The 19,415-nt window shown below is 43.6% G+C and overlaps 1 protein-coding gene across 1 annotated transcript; it reads left to right on the plus strand.

The window, feature by feature from the left end:
* Positions 1-6,777: 6,777 nt before the first annotated feature.
* top1a (DNA topoisomerase Ia) lies at positions 6,778-18,605 on the plus strand. The gene is made up of 21 exons (XM_090206077.1): positions 6,778-6,942; positions 7,386-7,410; positions 10,190-10,286; positions 10,565-10,682; positions 10,850-10,887; positions 11,730-11,813; positions 12,106-12,184; positions 12,275-12,369; positions 12,561-12,676; positions 12,799-12,920; positions 13,064-13,186; positions 13,385-13,572; positions 14,348-14,496; positions 15,161-15,300; positions 15,380-15,565; positions 15,724-15,792; positions 15,984-16,098; positions 16,317-16,444; positions 16,726-16,820; positions 16,915-17,064; positions 17,268-18,605. Exons 1-21 carry the CDS (start codon positions 6,910-6,912, stop codon positions 17,368-17,370), a joined length of 2,253 nt encoding a protein of 750 aa, XP_090062203.1. The 5' UTR covers positions 6,778-6,909; the 3' UTR covers positions 17,371-18,605.
* Positions 18,606-19,415: the final 810 nt, after the last annotated feature.

The raw sequence follows: 19,415 nt of genomic DNA on the forward strand, positions 1-19,415 counted from the left end.
CCGCCAAACTTGACAGTTGGCACTATGCAATGGGGCAGGTAGCGTTGTCCTTGTGACGTGGTGGAGTTGGATCCAGGTGCAGAGAATGGACCAGAGGAGGAATCAGTGGTTTAGGATAAATGTAAATACTTTACGAAAAATAAGGTAACAGAATGATCACAGTAATACTGAAAAAAAAAAAAAAAACACTAGGACTAGATAACTTACTCAGGCGACACACAGGGCAACCAAAATCAAGCTTCTGCAAACAAGGACAGAAAACACCTATGTTAAAAGGGAAATCATAATGAAATTATAAGCAACATCTGAGTAACAAAGAAAGTCTCTGCCGCCCTCTGGTGCCCAGAGGAACCATGACAGTACCCCACCCTAGGAGCGGCTCCAGGCTCCAGCCGCGGAGTCCTGACAACCACCACGTAGTCTGTTGAAGTCTCTTACCAGACCCTGATACAGGATGTCCCGGGCCGGGACCCATACCGCTCCTTAGGATCGTAGCTCTCCCAGTCCACCAGGTACTGCAGGTTCCCTTGGACCTGGCGAGCCTCCAACAGATGCCAGACAGTGTAGCAGAGGAGCAGGTGTGGGGGGAGAGAAGGGGCTGGTACTTACCAGCTTGAGACAGGAGACATGGAAGGACGGACAGACCCTCATGGACCTGGGAAGCTGGAGACGATAGGTAACCGGGTTGATGCGACTCAGGATCTTGAAGGGTCCTATGTAGCGAGGAATGTAGCGAGGAGCGAGTTTCCGTGATTCCACCTTTAAGGGAAGATCACGGGTGGACATTCACACCCATTGACCCGGTCGGAGGACCCGAAGAGGTCTTTAGTGATGGTTTGCCTGATATTGATGTCGGGCAGAGGAGCGGAGCAAAGAGGATCACGCTCTGATCCAGGTGCGACAACATCATTGAATGAACGCCTCAGCCGATGGCACCCTCACTTCGGCCTCTTGTTCAGGAAACAGGCAGGGGGCGAACCCAAACTGACACTCGAACGGTGACAGTCCAGTGGACGAGTTTGGCAGTGTGTTATGAGCATACTCCGCCCAGACGAAGAACCTGCTCCAGTTGCTAGCCTGAGTGGAGACGAAGCAGCGGAGGAACTTCTCTAGCTCCTGGATGGCCCGCTCAGTTTGCCCATTCAACTGTGGGTGGAACCCCGAGGAGAGACTCATCGATGCCCCCAACAAAGAGTAGAAGGCCTTCCAATACCGTGCAACGAACTGGGGCCCCCGATCTGAGACAATGTCCTGGGAAAGCCTGTGTAGTCGGAAGACATGGGTAATCATTTGATCAGCTGTCTCCTTCGCTGAAGGCAACTTTGGTAAGACTATGAAATGGGTTGCCTTGGAGAATCGATCGACGACCATCAGGATAGTTGTAAGCCCTTGAGATGGAGGTAGCCCAGTGATAAACACTAGGTGTTAAAGTCAGTTTTCCACTCACCTCCTTCCCTGATTCTCACCAGATTGTAAGCGTTGCGGAGATACAGTTTGGTGAAGAATTGGGCGCCTTGGGCCAACTCCAAGGCAGCAGACATCGGGGTAGGGGGTAACGATACTTGATCATAATCTGGTTCAGCCCTCTGTAATCGATGCCTCCATCCTTCTTACCAATGAAGAAGAAGCCTGCACCAGCTGGGGATGTAGAGGAGCGAATTAATCCTGCCTCCAGCGACTCCGGGATGTAATTGTCCATAACCACTGCTTCAGGGCTCGAGAGGGAGTACAGACGGCCCCGGGGAAGTGTGGAGCCGGGTAGGAGTTCTATAGCACAGTCGTATGGACGATGAGGGGGGAGGGTGGCCGCTTGCCTCTTACTGAAAGCTTCCCGGAGGTCAAAGTATTCGGGAGGAAGAGCGGTCTCCAATGGATGCAGGAGGACACGACGAAGCTCTTGGTGGGGGTCTTAGACATTTAGTATAGCAGTCCTTGCCCCAGTCTAGTAAGTGTCCTGTGAACCAGGAGAATAGTGGGTTATGTAGCGCTAGCCAGGGGTACCCTAGGATAAAGGGGTTCTCGGGAGCAGTGATCAAAATAAATCTAAGAGTCTCTGAGTGATTCAGCTCAAGCTGCAGTAGAATGGGCTTGTTCTGATATTCCACCTGGCCTGAGCCAATGGGGTGTCCATCGAGGGCTTGAATCTGCAGAGGGATAGGACATTTCACGCAGGAGATTTGTAATTCTCGGGCAAAATCTTGATCAATTAAGTAATCTGCGGCCCCTGAGTCCACGAAGGCTTGAATCTGGTGCTGACTGTGGAGGGTTGCGGGTAGTAACAGACGGTGACTGGGTAGCCGGGAGGTAACTGCACAGCTCGTCAGAACCATGACAATCCTGGCATTCACTAAACCCAGATTCGTCCATCGGACTGCCAGATGGTAACGAGTGATTCACTTCTCCAGAGTCTAATGGCGGCGAGCTTTACACCACTCCAGCCGACTCTGGCATTGCGCATGGGGATCTTAGGCTTGTGTGCTGCTGCTTGGCAATGAAAACCCATTTCATTAAACTCCTGAACAAACAGTTATTGTGCTGCTGTTGCTTCCAGAGGCAGTTTGGAACTTAGTAGTGAGTGTTGCAACCAAGGACAAACAATTTTAACGCTCCGCGTGCTTCAGCACTCGGCAGTCCCGTTCTGTGAGCTTGTGTGGTCTACCACTTTGAGGCTGAGCCGTTCTTGCTTCTCAATGTTTCCACTTCACAATAACCGCACTTACAGTTGACTGGGGTAGCTTTAGCAGGACAGAAAGGTGACGATCTGACTTGTTGGAAAGGTGGAATCCTATGATGGTGCTACGTTGAAAGTCACTGAGCTCTCCAGTAAGGCCATTCTACTGCCAATGTTCATCTATGCAGATTGCATGGCTGTGTGCTTGATTTTATACACCTGTCAGCAACAGGTGTGTCTGAAATAGCCAAATCCACTAATTTGAAGGTGTGTCCACATAGTTTTGTATATACTGTATAGTGTACTTTATAAAGAAAGGTACAGATTTGGCATATCATGAACTAAAGCATGTGGTCTCTACTGAGGGGAGGAGTTGTTGGTATTATCTCATGTTGTTCCTCCATCAACGTTGATAATCCTCATAATGAGATTTAGCCACACTGATCTGAGAGGGTCTTTAAACGATTCAAACACAGAACAGACTTCTCTACTGGTCAATCTGAGAACTGAGGGGAAATATTGTAGAAACACCAATGTTCTAAATGTGAATAATTCATTGACTATGGATGATTTGCTGACTCAGCAAAAGTGTGTATGATCCACATAGTGTACATGCACCACTAAAATGCTTATTTTCACAACGTATTCCTGTGCAGTAGTACCTTGACTACAGTGTAAATAGAGTAATACTCTCAAATATTCCACATTCATTCAACTTGATCTTGCCAGACATCCTCAAATCTGCCAGCCAAAACTATGAGCCCTGGGAGAGAACTAAGTGGGATGCAAGGGAGTTTACTGCAATATTCCTCATTGACAGCATAGAGCATTATATCAACACACTGTAAAATGTTCAATCCAAAAATAGGCTTATAATATTGATATACCAACTCAGTGGTCTCCACTGTGCACTTTGAATAAGTGTTATAAATGCACTACAGTGTCCTCAGACATTGATGGACATCGAATACTGACATGTATCACAGATGATCTGGCTGGTCATGATAGTTCCATCCTATGGACATTCTCTCAGATACTGGTGGTGGACTGCAGTATTTCCACTAGGGCCAGGACAGCATCAATTGATTTATCAAATCACCATCCCATCTCCTATGGGCTCCACACAGTTGCTTCTACATTTCAAATTGTCACTGCTAAAGAAAGATATGTTGCAGCTATTTATCTATTCAGTTCTAGTGCACAAAGGAACCTCTATCTGATCAAAATTGCCATTTGGTGTGTGCTGTTTGGTGCTATGTTGCATAGAATTAGGAATTTGAATACTAAAATGGACAAAAAAGGTCTTATGACAGTAAAGGTCAGCCATTTTGGTCAGGGAGTTGGTAAACCATGGCCAGCCAGTGTGCTGTGATAAGATTGAATTAAATCAAATCAAATACTTGTCACATGCGCCATATACAGCAGCTGTAGACCTTAACGTGAAATGCTTACTTACAAGCCCTTAACCAACAATGCAGTTCAAGTAATAGAGTTAAGAAAATATTAACTAAATAAATTAAAGTTAAAAAAAAAGTAACACAATAAAATAACAATAACGAGGCTATATACAGGGGGCACCGGCACCGAGTCAATGTGCGGGGGTACATGTAGGTAGGGGTAAAGCGACTATGCATAGATAATAAACAGCTAGTAGCAGCAGTGTAAAAACAAAGGAAGGGGGTCAATGTAAATAGTCCAGGTGGCCATTTGATTAATTGTTCAGCAGTCTTATGGCTTGGGGGTAGAAGCTGTTAAGGAGCCTTTTGGACCTAGACTTGGTGCTCCGGTACTGCTTGCCATGTAGAAGCAAAGAGAATAGTCTAGGACTTGGGTGACTGGAGTCTTTGACAATTTCTTTGGCCTTCCAAAAGAAAGTGCCTAGTATATAGGTCCTGGGTGGCAGGAAGCTTGGCCCCAGTGATGTATTGGGCTGTACGCACTACCCTCTGTAGCGCCTTGCGGTTCGATGCCGAGCAGTTGCCATACCAGGCAGTGATGCAACTAGTTTGGATGCTTTCGATGGTGCAGCTGGATAACATTTTGAGGATCTGGGGACCAATGCCAAATCTTTTCAGTCTCCTGAGGGGGAAAAGGTGTTGTCATGCCCTCTTCACAACTTTCTTGATGTGTTTGGACCATGATAGTTTGTTGGTGATGTGGACACCAAGGAACTTGAAACTCTCAACCTGCTCCACTACAGCCCCGTCGATGTGAATGGGGGCGTGATCGGCCCTCCTTTTCCTGTAGTCCACGATCATCTCCTTTGTCTTGCTTAAGTTGAGGGAGAGGTTGTTGTCCTGGCACCACACTACCAGGTCTCTGACCTCCTCCCTATAGGCTGTCTTGTTGTTGTCGGTGATCAAGCCTACCACCGTTGTGTCGTCAGCAAACTTAATGGTGTTGGAGTCGTGCTTGGCCACACAGTCGTGGGTGAACAGGGAGTACAGGAGGGGACTAAACATACACCCCTGAGGGGCCACCGTGTTGAAGATCAGCATGCCAGATGTTTTGTTGCCTACCCTTACCACCTGGGGTAGGCCAGTCAGGAAGAGGGAGGTGTTTAGTCCCAGGGTCCTTAGCTTAGTGATGAGCTTTGTGGGCACTATGGTGTTGAACGCTGAGCTGTAGTCAATGAAAGCATTCTCACATAGGTATTCCTTTTGTCCAGGTGGGAAAGGGCAGTGTGGAGTGCGATTGAGATTGCATCATCTATGGCTCTTTTGGGGCGTTTATGCGAATTGGAGTGGGTTTAGGGTTTCCGGGATGATGGCGTTGATGTGACCCACGACCAGCCTTTCAAAGCACTTCATGGCTACCTACTTGAGTGCTCATTTAGGAAGGTTACCTTCGCTTTCTTGGGCACCTGGACTTTAAACAGATTTTGTGTAAAACAATTAATTTTAAGATTATGCTACCCCGGGTCCTCTCCAAATACTACTGCTGGACCATCGAGAGCGTCCTGACCGGTTCCATCATGGCCTGGTACAGGAATTGCTCCATCCACAACCGCAAGGCCCTCCAGCGGGTTATGAAGATCGCCCAGTACATCACTGGGACCGTGCTCCCACCCATCCAGGACATCTACTCGAAATGGTGCCTGAGGGAGGCCCGCAGAATTATCAAGGACCCCAGCCACGAGCTGTTCAATTGCTTACCATCGGGCAGACAGTATCGGAGCTTGAGGTCTGATAACAGGCTCAGAGACTGTTTCTATCTACAAACCATCAGACTGCTGAACACTTGAACTGGACTGAAAACCTGCTCTTATTCTCCGCACCTTAGCACACATTCACTCACTCACGCACACACCCACACTCATGCTACACACACATTACGTCTGCTGCTATCAGACTCTTTTTATGATTTCTAAATACTGCACAATTTAAACACTTGCCCCCCCCCCCCCCCCCCCCCCTTTGCCAAAAAACATGTATACATGTAAAGAAGATTATGTACTTTTTATTCCATACATTTTCCCTGACACTCAATACATTTTTAATGGCTATCAGAACAGGAAAATGGTTAAATCCATGCACTTATCAAGAGAACACCCCTGGTCATCCCTATTGCTTCTGATCTGGCAGACTCACTAAACACAAATGCTTCCTTTGTAAATTATGTCTGAGCGTTGGAGTGTGCCCCTGGCTATCCTTAAAAAAAAAAATTTTTTTAAATAAAAAAAATTGTGCCATCTTGTTTTCTTAATATTGGTAATTTTAAATAATTTATAATTTTACTTTTCATACTTAAGTATATTTTATCAATTACATTTACTTTTGATACTTAAGTATATTTTAAACCAAATTGTTTAAAACTTTTACTCAAGTAGTGTTTTACCTGGTGACTTTCACTCATACTTGAGTAATTTTCTATTAAGGTATCTTTACTTTTACTCAAGTATGACATTTGGGTACTTTTTCCACCACTGAATAGGACAATATTTTAGGTTAACAATAATTATATTTAACAATTTCTGATAGATATGTATGCATGTTTTGGAGAAACTACGTGGGACCACTGAACGCGTGGGACGGAGAGCACGTTTTGAGGAGGGGGGGCTAAAAGTGGCCAACTGCTTTTTCCCACCCATTTAAAATGACACGCGCATGCGCACTTACTTACAATTTGGACTTAGTCTGTTACACAACTGTTTCTTTCTTCATTCTGCTCGCATCACCTCGTCGGCGGTTTCCTCCAACACGTTTCACACTTTGCTTTTAACAGATTAATAATTGAAAATGAGTGGAGATCATTCCCACAACGATAGCCAGGTAACATTTGTAATCGTTTGCCGTGTCATTGCGAAAGAGCTTTGTAGGACATTAAACTCGCTTGCTTTTTTTATTTGCCTCAGCAGCCAGGCTACACTAACGTTAGCTAGCTAGGTAACTTGGCTAACTAGCCAATCAACAGTGAATATAATTGCAACAAATGTGACAGAAATAAGTGTTTTGTCATTCTTTCAATATGGTGTTTTTCAGATAATAAAAAGTAAAGTCCATTCAACTAAACTTTGGCTAACTAAGGATGGCAAATGCACTGTGCGCTAGCTCGTTAGCCATTTTATCAGACTGGTCTCAATTGCCAACCATCAGCAGGGTTGCTAGCTAGTCGTTAGCCAGTGAGCTAGCCAACAAGTTCAAAGTTATACAGCTAGCAAGCCATCAATCAAGGAACATGGCTAGTTAACCAATCTTTGTTTTACAATTTGCAGATAGACTCCAGCTCTCGGGTCAATGGTAAGTGTAACGTTAATGTGTCAAACAACTGTCACAATGATTGTCTCCTTCAAATTCTGACGTGTCCACACTGTAGTTAGCTAGCTATCTGCTAACATGGGCTAGTTCGCTAGCCAGACATATAGCTAGTTTAGCAAAGGGCAGAAATGGCGTCCAGAGACTAAGTCCTCTGCCTCACTCACAAGCGCCTATTGTTCAAATGGGTGGCTCTTTAATAGCTTTTAAACATTTTATAATCTCGATCTGATCACAAATTCTTAAAGAACTAGAGGTGTTTTATTGGTATACTAAATTAGATTTTGTTGTTGGCCGGCTTAAAATGCCACATTCCGAGTCTAAAAGTAAGGGTTTGGGGGTTGAGAACTTAGTCTCTGCGCCATTTTCTTTTTTCTGTCTAGCGGTCTGACTAGGAAACATAGCTGAAGTGCAGATGGCTGTGATATGGAGGGGAAACACGCAGGACCGTTTGTATCAAGACACGATTTCCAGCGGCGGAGGAAGTAAAATCATCTGATGGCCCCGTTTAGCTTTTAAATAATATTTTATAGTCTTATCCGAATGTATTATGGATAATTCTGTATCATATAGAAGTTAATTTACATTAACTAGTTGTGGACTCAAGTACAATGCGGGATTTTATAACATCCCTGACAGATTTGTGGTGCAAGTTTGACAATGCACATTGACTTCCACTACTAACACAATTTTTGATGACCTAATTCATTGATTAAAGATTATTTCTGAACAATTTCAAAAAAGGTAATTTCAATTCATGTTTATTTCTCATATGACAGTGTATTTCTTATGGACAAGGACTCCACTCCTAGCCCTTGGGACAACATGGCTGGCTGCCTCAAAATCCTACAGCTTTAGACAAACTATTCATCTTTCCAGATTAGTTTTGTGTGAATCTGTTTCAAAGTCCAGATAGGGATTGGGATTTTAACATGCAAAGAAGTGATTGCTGTCCCAATTCAAATATAAAGTTGTCAGAACATCATAAAATTCCCTCCTCACAGCTAATTTTGAATGAATACTAGGCCTATATCATATTTGGTTTGTGGTTTTAGAACACGGCACTTGACATGCCATAGTTGTGGGTTCGAATCCCATGGTGGGGCAGTATGGAAATGTGTGCACTCACTAAGTTGCTCTGAATAAGAGCGTCTGCTGAATGACAAATGTAAATGTAGTGTGCGCTGTCCATTGTTGGTCAGAACAGCCTATGTCAAGCACAAAACCTGATACCTTGTTAGAACATGGAATACAGGGGTCCAATGGAGACTCAGGGGTTAAGAGTTGTCCCTGTATACAAGACATATTTATTTATTGTTTTGTCTTCTGCAGTAGTGGAGCATGGGGCCCGGAAGTGAAAACAGCCAGTCACTGATTTGCTATTATTTGTTAGATTTAATATCTACAAGAAATGCTGTAATGATATACCCACTACCTATATCATTACAAGGTATATAGGCAAACATCAGTCCAAGCTCTGCAAGGGCTTGCCCCAAAGAATCCGCAGACTAGTTTGTTTATAAATACCATGATACAAATTGTTTAGATTTTATTTCATGGCTCTGAAGACCTATAGCCCACATTCCTACTGCAGTCCCTAACTAATAGAATCTACAGATGCCAACATATTAATTTAATCTTGCATCTGTGTCCTCTTTGGTTTCAGATGCATTTATTGCCTGCCATAGGTGATGTCAGATCATGAGGAAGGGGAAATCTGTTGTTTATTGGTGTGTCGGCCAGTAGTTTGCTGTGGGGCATAGAGCCTTGTGACCGACTCCCTTATTTTAAAGCCTCACACCTTTCAAAACATGCCTGGATTGCAGTAGGAGAAAGTCATTTCATGTATTATGTTTCTTTGGCTGTCAACTTTTGTTTGACTGTGTGAAGTACCTGTGTTGTATATGTATCAACTAAGGAGAGAAGATTGGCATTAATTTAGCTACTATTGCTGCTTGTAGGGGGTTGGTTAAGTGAAAGCAGATGGACTAGGCCTGTTAGAGCTTGCTCCCTCTTTTCATCCATGTTGATACTGTTTCTGAGTAAAAATGAACCTCAACTGTCAATGGGCACTAGGAGGTGCTGTCTTACCATGTATGGCACATTCTCTCATGGCCCTAAGTCTGACCTGAATTTTTTTTAACTTAATTTGTGAAGGGTGTTCTGTTAAGTTTTTGGTCTGTCATGAACAAGGTCCCCAAATCCAAATGTGCCTGAAGTTGACTGGAGATGGTCCTATTCTATGTAACCTCTACCAACCAGTAATGTATTCCGGCTGACACGGGTGCACATTTAATCCGACTGTCAGTATTCAGATTCACGCCCAGGTGTTGGATGAGTGTTCTGGCCTAGCACTTCCTGAGCCAAGAGGCACTCTTATCTAGTCAGTCATTCAGACATTACAACACTGTCAAATCTTCCCATGTCTTTTTGTGCACATATTTGTATTTTGCATAACATTTTTTTTCTCACATTGCCCGTTGTATTCTTTTTACTAACCTTTTAGTTTTACCATGGAAACTTGTCAGAACTTGTTTTGTGTGTTTCTTAAGCATAGACTGGAGTATTGTTTACTTATTGTTCCTGGTGCGGTAGATGTCTTCTTTTGTGTTAGCTGTTTTCACCTGCTGGGTTTAGAGAAGGGTTGAAGAAAAGTGGATATATTTACAGAATGTTTCTGTAGCCTAAATGTTTCCTATTCCTTTGGCAATGGTCATTTAGCCTTTCCGTCAGTCCACGTTTGAATAACTTTCTTCTTTTGCAGATTCTCATAAGCATAAAGATAAGTACAAGGATAAAGAACACAAACACAAGGACCACAAGAAGGACAGGGAGCGTGAGAAATCAAAATATGGCAACAGGTATGACTCTCCAGTCTTTTTAAGCAGGGTCACATAGGTGAAACTTAGTGCGTCACTAGGGCAGTAATTGACACCCACACATTTGCTTTGTTGAGCTCTTTAACGTAGCTGTTTGTTTGATGATTTGTCTGATAAGCAGGGTGTGTATGAATGGGCGTAGGACCAGCCAGAGACTCCTCGCTGTTTTATTGCTATAGTATATCCTCAAATATACACTCTTAGATGATTTCCTTATTGGTATGTTCAATCTGCTGCTGATGTAATCTGTGAAATTCCAGTGACCATAAGGAGTTCTCGGAAAAGAAACACAGAGAAAAGGAGCGAATAAAGCACGAAGATGTCAGCACAGACAGACACAAGGACAAACACAAGGAAAAAGACCACAGGAAGGATGAGGTGTGCTAATTATCCAACGGAGAGGGATGCATCGCTGCCATTTTGGTTTAGATGTGCCAATCAGTTTGTCAAATATTTGTCCACTCTCTTTCTCAGTAAAAACCTGAATTTATAGCTCTTAACATTTCAAAAGATGCATGTTTTAACTCTTCGTTGTCATCTTGCAGATCAAGCCGAAGAAGGAAAAAGAGAATGGCTTTGCCAGGTAGGTTTGGTTTGTATTGTTCATTTGACATTTGTGCTGCTTACAAATGCTGGTTACATATCTAGGGCCCTATAAAATCAGCGATTGTATTACATGTATATATATTTTTTTATATATATTTTTTTTGATTTTTTTTGTGTGCAGAAGTTTAATGTTTTCCCCAAATATAGTTTTTTTTCTCCAGTTTTGGGTCTCAATCACACTTAGAAAAACAACATGGGATGTTCTATTTAAAAAAAAAAATGTTTTAAAGTCCATAACCATGCTTTAACCACATCTGGAGACCACTTTTGAGGTCTGGAAAAAGCTAAGAAATGTACGTTTTTGGTTGCAGTTATCCTTTAAGTGCCAGAGATGGTTAGTAATGTTTCTGTAGCGTTTATGTGATTCCAGAGTTTGCTAAATAATTGCTCCTTGATTGATGCAAGTAATCACAATATCATTCTGCCAGTATCATTCTGCCAGTTATAGACATAGGCTACTTTGTATTTAACATTTAATTGAGAAGGTTTTTGAGAGCCTTTCATCTCGACCAGCAGGTTATTATTAGCATCATTGCTATCGTCTACACAGTGTAGACATGTGCGCGGGGGCAGTCCTGTGCCGTTGCAGGAAAATACTAATCAGATTTTGTTCATGTGCTATGATTAACTTGGGCAAATTAATGCATTTTCTATAGTTCAATATATTAAGATTTCCTACTAATTTCAATACATTTTTGAATATTGTTAAATTCCGTTATGTCTACATTCCGTGTGCGTTTTCCACAACAGATTTTATAGGACCATACATATTTGATTTCAAATGCACAATGATTGTAAATGTTTGAATTCTATCACCAGCCCTCATCGCATTAAGACGGAGCCGGACAATGATCACTTCTACCATTCTCCCAAGTCCCTGAAAAGACAGCGTGACAATGACGAGTGAGTAGATCTGTACTTAACTCTGTCAACAGGCCCATTTCTTCCTTAGTCTTTGGCCCTGTTACATTTGTATGATAAAAATGTTGGCTGTAGTTGCCATGTTTAGACCAACCCCATCTGGTTTTTCCTCGTTCTGTTGGGCAATGACAATGTTTGGTCATTGTTGGCTTTGCAAGAACCACACTGCTGCCTTTCGGTATGACTATGTAGTTTGGTGTAGAGAAGACAGAGATAGTTGTTGAATCTACCATTAGTCAGGCCTCTTTATAAGGTGTTTATTTTTATTTTTTAGAACTGAATTCAAGCCCAAAAAAATAAAAATTGAAAATGACAGAGTGGACAAGAAAGCAAAGAAGAGGAAACAAGATGAGGTACGTGGAAATCTTTGGGTTTCATATTGGATATATTTCAGTGATCCGTTGCAAGAAAGGAGACTCATGCGTTCTTTGTTTCTTGTAAAGGACATCAAGCCCAAAAAGACACAAAAAAACAAGAAAGGGGAAGTTGCTGACGGGAAAAAGAAAGCAAAGAAGGAGCCTGAGGAGAAGTGGAAATGGTGAGTGTCATAGTTGCCCTCCAGCTGTGTTGCTGCACAGAGCTTTTGTGAAGGCACACTGACTGCCTCGTTATGGAATGCTCATTATGGTGATGGATAAAATATGGATGTTCTTTGTATCTCTGTTGGACAAAGGATTTAGTTTGTGCATCAACCATCACTTCACGTTGTTGTACCCTGTTGGACTACAGGTGGGAAGAGGAGAGGGCAACTGACGGTTCCAAATGGAGGTTTCTGGAACATAAAGGCCCAGTCATGGCAGCACCTTACGAACCTCTTCCCAGCAAAGTCAGATTTTTCTATGATGGTAATATTAATACTCAAGTGCTGTTATTTCTATGACACTTGGTCCATTTATGAGTGGGCTTTGCTGAGTGGAAGTGGAGGGTTTGGCTGGTTGAACAAGTCTCTGCTGAAATCCCTCTGTAGGGAAGCAGATGAAGCTCGGCCCAGAAGCTGAGGAGGTGGCCACCTTCTTTGCCAAAATGCTGGACCATGAGTACACTACCAAGGATGCCTTCCGGAAAAACTTCTTCAAAGACTGGAGAAAGGTAGTGAATGTTTAAGGCTATATACCTGGAGTTTGCAATTGCGTTACTTAGATGACTTTCATATTTTTTTAGAAATGGTGATTTGGAACAGTAATTCCATACACATGTGATCATGACTTGTCTACCTCTGTTCCCTCCTACAGGAAATGACCTCGGAGGAGAAGTCTAAGATCACAGACCTGAAGAAGTGTAACTTCAATGAAATGGGGGAATACTTCAAGGCTCAGTCTGAGGCCAGAAAGGCCATGACTAAAGATGATAAACTGGTGAGCAAAAACAATACTTGGTGCTTTTTCTTACATTTAAAAATAAATAAATTATAACCCCGTTCAGACCACGACTGTCCAGTGAAGTTCTACATGAGGCAGTGGAGTAATAATACCTGGAATCTTCAGGCTGGTCCAGAGTTCCAACAACTGTACCCAGATCTAACTAGTTTGTCTCTGGTTCTCTGCTTCTTGTAGAAAATCAAAGTGGAGAACGAACGCCTCCTACAGGAGTATGGCTTCTGCATCATGGACAATCACAAGGAGCGCATTGCTAACTTTCGCATTGAGCCCCCGGGCCTGTTCCGTGGCCGAGGAGACCACCCCAAGATGGGCATGCTGAAACGCCGCATCCGCCCTGAGGACATCATCATAAACTGCAGCAAGTGAGTGACAGGGTCCTGGGTAGGGGTGCAATGGTTACATGTATTCGTACCAAACCGTTTGGTATGGGGTCCTCAATCCGGGCTGCACTGTGAACCTAAATGAATACATAAAATATAACACCAGGCTATATGGCTATGCCTACGCGTTGTATGCCTCTTGGGTAAATCTGAGCTGAGAACATTTCAGGCTATTCTGTTAAAACGACTAGAGCCTATGCTCACATTGTAATCAGAATTCTAGTCTTAATTGACATGTTTTGTAAGGCGCAGCTGGGAACTAGTTCTCTACGATGGCGAGTGGTGGCGTCCATAAACTAGGAGTCTCAGTCATTTAAATCTCCAGTTTGGGAACATTTTGGCTTCCCAGTAGATTACGAGAGTACCCTATGCAGCTGCCAACACCTCAAACATGTTGACACATTTACGCCAACCTCACCCCAGTATTCCTACCACCGGAGCAAGACGGAAATGCAATAAAACACAACTTAGTATTCGCTCTGCATTCAAGCAGCCCTTCGAGCGTAGGGCCAGTAACCGGAAGGTATCCACCTTTGCCTTTCCACAGTTGATTACAAACCGTGGGTGAACCACTAAACTCGTAGTCCTGGGTGCAGGTGGCAATATGAACATAATGAAAGAAAAGGCTTACAAAATGTTCTACAGCGCTTTCCCCTTCTCTTGATTATATTAACCGATGGACTGCTTGTTTAGACCAGATTGGTGTGTGTATGTCTGGATACTTGCTCAGCCACTCTATTCTTTCTCTCTCACACAGGGACTCCAAGCACCCCAAGCCTCCCCCTGGTACCAAATGGAAGGAGTTGCGTCATGACAACAAGGTGACCTGGCTGGTGTCGTGGACAGAGAACATCCAAGGCTCTATCAAGTATATCATGCTGAATCCCAGCTCAAGAATCAAGGCAGGTTCAACTTTATTATGGCTCATGGTGGTTGCAGTGAAGGTGGGAGCGAGTGACGTCTTGTATTGTTAGCTTTTAATGAAGTCTCTAGAGACGACAAAAGTCTGCAATCCTATTCAACATTTCTCAATTCATTTTTTATATTTTTCATCCCGTTTCTCGCCAATTTTGAAGTATCCAATCGCTGCAACTCCCGCGCGGACTCAAGAGGCGAAGGTCGAGAGCCATGTGTCCTCAAACCCAACCAGGCCGCACTGCTTCTTGACACAATGTCCACTTAACCCAGAAGCCAGCCACACCAATGTGTTGGCGGAAACACTGTGCACTTTGGCAACTGTTTCATTGTTCACTGCGCCACAGGAGCCGCTAGAGCGCGATGGGATGAAAACATCCCTGCCGGCCTAACCCAGACGACGCTGGGCCAATTGTGCGTCACCCCACGGGTATCCCGGTCGCGGCCGGCTGGGACAGAGCCTGGACTCAAACGCCGAATCTCTAGTGGCACAGCTAGCACTACAATGCAGTCTTTTAGACCACTGCGCCACTCGGGAGACCCAACCTTTCTCAATTCTGTTTGAATTTTTTTTTTTACATATTTGTTCATTGTTGTGCCCCCTGTCTCTTCCCCCTGGTTGCTGTAATGGTGGTGTGTGTTGATCTGCAGGGAGAGAAGGACTGGCAGAAGTATGAGACAGCCCGAAATCTGAAGAAGTGTGTGGACCGGTTAAGGAACCAGTACCGCGAGGACTGGAAGTCCAAAGAGATGAGGATCCGACAGAGAGCCGTGGCACTCTACTTCATCGATAAGGTGAGACTGCTGCCACACGCGCACACACGCACAGCTCCAAGTTTGGTTGTAACATGTTCCCTGTGGTGTTGTGCACCAGCTGGCTCTGAGAGCAGGTAATGAGAAGGAGGAAGGGGAGTCTGCGGACACAGTGGGCTGCTGCTCCCTCCGAGTGGAACACATCAACCTGTACCCCGAGAAGGACGGCCAGGAGTTTGTGGTGGAGTTTGACTTCCTGGGTAAAGACTCCATCCGCTACTACAACAAAGTCCCCGTGGAGAAGAGGGTAAGGCCTTGAAGAATTGACATTTGGTTCACCAGAACATTTCTATGTGCTTTTTCCCTCGAGTTGAACTACAATGGTTTCCAGATTACTCTCACTTCAGAGAAACTCTCGCCTTGTTATTCTTATGAGTTGTAAATATTCTGTCCTCCTTTTCTTAGGTATTCAAGAACCTGCAGCTGTTCATGGAAAACAAGCAGCCAGAGGATGACCTCTTTGACCGGCTCAATGTAAGAACAAAAAAATACTTTCAATTTACGTTACTTGTGAATTGCAGTGTATTAGTCATGTCACTGGACCTTGTGAGGGGAAATGAGTACCCTGTTTGACGTGTGGGAATTGGATATCCTCTTGTAATTCTGCATCTCTTGCCATCAGTCATATTTAATGGTGGCATTCCTCTCTGTCCTCTGTTTTCCAGACCTCCATTCTGAACAAGCACCTTCAGGAGCTGATGGACGGGCTGACGGCCAAAGTGTTTCGTACCTACAACGCCTCCATCACTCTGCAGCAGCAGCTGAAGGAGCTCACCAGCCGTAAGTCCCCACGGTCATGAAGCCCCACCCAGAGACAGAGGGTCTAAGAATGCACAACCTACCCAAAGCACATTTATCTCATATTCTGGTTTGGTATGACCAGAGGTGGGAACTGGGAGGAGCTGTTGTAGACAGTTGTGTGCTGGTGGTCACTTGTAATACGGTATAAAGGCTATAGCAAGAGTCATAGTAATATCCATTTTCTCCCCTACTTGTAGCGGATGAGAATCTTCCAGCCAAGATCCTGTCATACAACAGGGCCAACAGAGCTGTGGCCATCCTGTGTAACCATCAGAGGGCACCGCCCAAGACCTTTGAGAAGTCCATGCAGAACCTCCAGACTAAAGTGAGTCACGGGGAGGACACACGGCCAGTCGACCTGACAGATGAGATGGCTCTTTGCTGATGGGAGAAAAGGAAACAAAATACTATTGCTATGATTTGGGATTTTGTTTGGGGTTTATTTGTGACTTGTTTTTAGAGTTATGTTTGTCTGCTGGATGCATACTCTTTGTTATTTTGGGAATACTTGGCTCGGTAATGTCTTTTTTAATAGCTGCATAGTAAGAATCCAGCTATACTTGGCCTTAGTTTCAAGATTATTGACATTGATAATATTTCTACCAGATTGACGCAAAGAAGGACCAGCTATCTGACGCAAAGAGGGATGTGAAGAGCGCCAAGGCTGACCTCAAAGTACGGAGAGACGAGAAGTCCAAAAAGTAAGTATGGGGATATGATTGGCTTGTTGAGGCATCCATTGGTACTTGTACGTTGGGATGTAGAAGTAGCTGATTCTTTCCCTTACTCCCCCAGAGCTGTGGAGACCAAGAAGAAGGCTGTGGAGAGGCTAGAAGAGCAGCTGATGAAGCTAGAGGTGCAGGCGACGGACCGCGAGGAGAACAAGCAGATTGCTCTGGGCACCTCCAAACTCAACTACTTGGATCCACGCATCTCTGTGGCCTGGTGAGACATGACCACGAACTTGTTGACAATCATGCACAACATCTTGCTTTCTCCATTGCTTGTCCCTTGGCCCACACACTCAGTTGCTCAGGATATGTGGCACATGTCTTTTGATTAGTTAAAAGTAGTGAGTGAGTTGATGGTTTCGAGTGTCTAAACTCCTGGAGGGTTTATCATTCTAATATCCTCCTGTTGTCTCCTAGGTGCAAGAAGTGGGGTATCCCTATCGAGAAGATCTACAACAAAACTCAGCGTGAAAAGTTTGCCTGGGCTATCGACATGGCAGAGGATGACTATGAATTTTAAATCCTGTTTGCGGTTTTATAATTGTGATTTCTATTGTAATTTTATTGGATACTTGTTTTTAGCTTAACCGATTATACAGAATGGCCAGCCTGACAAGGAAATTATAGAATGAGTGTACACTCAACAAGCATGGTGAGGTTGAATGTCAGGGGTCAGGACGTATAGGCCATTACAGATGAGCTGGAGGGAGGGGGGACGAGGTGGGTTAGTCTGAGGTCTGGTCGGATGCCAGGTTCAAGGGCAGAACTATACCCATACCCAAAGGTGACGCGGTAATCTCTGATTGGATGAGAACCAGTGGATTGCCTTTTTTGCCTTTTGGCTCTCTTCCTCTTCAGCCACATGCACGACTTAAAGGTGTCTGAACTTTGAACTCTGGGGTCCTATTGCTACTGTATTCAACAAAAAATGACTGCTTTGTGTATTAGATTTTATTCTTTTTTTGTTCACTTGGTCTGTATTTTTAGCCCTCCCATGTATTATTAATGGATTCTATATTTTAATAGAGAACAGTTAAATCAAATGAAATCCTGAAGTACACCCATGCGCCTTTTTGAGGAAATTAAATGTGATCTCTAGGTATGAGTTGTAGGGGGGATAAAGACCATGAAAGCTGTGTTTTGGTGAGTGTGATGTTTTAAACTGGACTATGTTGATTGTGTACCATAAAGAGGATGCATTGACACGGAAGGGGGAAAATGCTACACCCATGTCAATATTTACATAAGCAGGCAGGATGTGATTTAATTTGTTTTACAGTATCTATCAGGGACTGATTTTCAATGTGAACCAATCATTTAATTTTTCTCCCCTTGCCAGCATCCTCTGGATCTTTCTGCATAGTCTATCTGGTTTTAACTTTATAATTTCTAATGATTGTTTGAGTGGAAAACAACTCCCTTATCTGTTACTTGAAAAAAAAAGAAGCTATTTTAAAATGTAGTAATTGAAAATATTTTTCAATTAGGGATATCAACTTTGCCAAAAAAAAATACCAATCTGTTACAGTTTAGGCAGTTATTTTTTTAAATTGTGTTAAAGACGGAGGATGAAGAACATTAACAGGAGTTTCAATGTGAATTTTATTCCACTCTAGTGTCAGAGGAAAGTTGGTGTTTATAGCGGTAAGCTCAACTTCCTTTTCCTGTTTTTCAACCTCTTCTGTCATAGCCTCCAATCATGTTCTTGTTTTATGCTCATTGTAGGTTGAAAATGAATAAAACCCCTCAACTCCACACTTGGGGTCTATTTTGTGTTATTGCTGCACTTGACTGATAGGCCTTGCACCAAAGGGATAGTTTTTTCTTGTCAAATTTCCTCCACTAAGTTGGATCTGTCACTGGTATGTTCAGCCTGCTTAGTCACTTTTCAACATTTCTCTTGAATGTGTTCTGTGGTTATGTTTCAGGAGGGTTCCTGTGTTCCCAAAACTCAGTGTGATAAGTAGCTCAATCTTTCCTTAGAACAACAGAACCCAGGAAGCACCACTGTCTGTTGATTTAGACCAGTCGCTATGAGGGATTTAGCAGGGTTTGGCGCAGGCCTGGCTCATGTTTGGAGTTCTTTAACACCTTGGATCTCTTTATCAATCCTTGACAGACTGCTGTGTGCAGGATGACCGAGACCAGTTAAGTGCAGATGTCAAGGCCCGTACAAGTGCTACGTAAGATTTATTATAAACGGTGGTTTGAGCACTGAATGCTGACAGCCGTGGTATATCAGACCGTATACCATGGGTATGACCATTTTTTTTTTATTACCGCTAATGACATTGGTAACCAATTAATAATGGCCTTATGGCACCTCGGAGGTTTGTGGTATATGGCAAGTATACCGCGGCTAAGGGCTGTATCCAGGCACTGCGTGTTGTGTCGTGCTAAGAACAGCCCTTAGCCGTGGTATATTGGCCATATACCACAAACCTCCGAGGTGCCTTATTGCTTAAGATTGTCCATTTGCACTTGAGGGCATGTTTCTGAGCTGGGATCCATTCAACATGAGCAATAACTGAGGCTGATTGGACTGATATGCATAATGATTTCAGC

Source organism: Oncorhynchus mykiss, chromosome 17 (genome assembly GCF_057628025.1).
Source record: "Oncorhynchus mykiss isolate SJ-2025 chromosome 17, ASM5762802v1, whole genome shotgun sequence".
Taxonomy (NCBI): domain Eukaryota; kingdom Metazoa; phylum Chordata; class Actinopteri; order Salmoniformes; family Salmonidae; genus Oncorhynchus; species Oncorhynchus mykiss.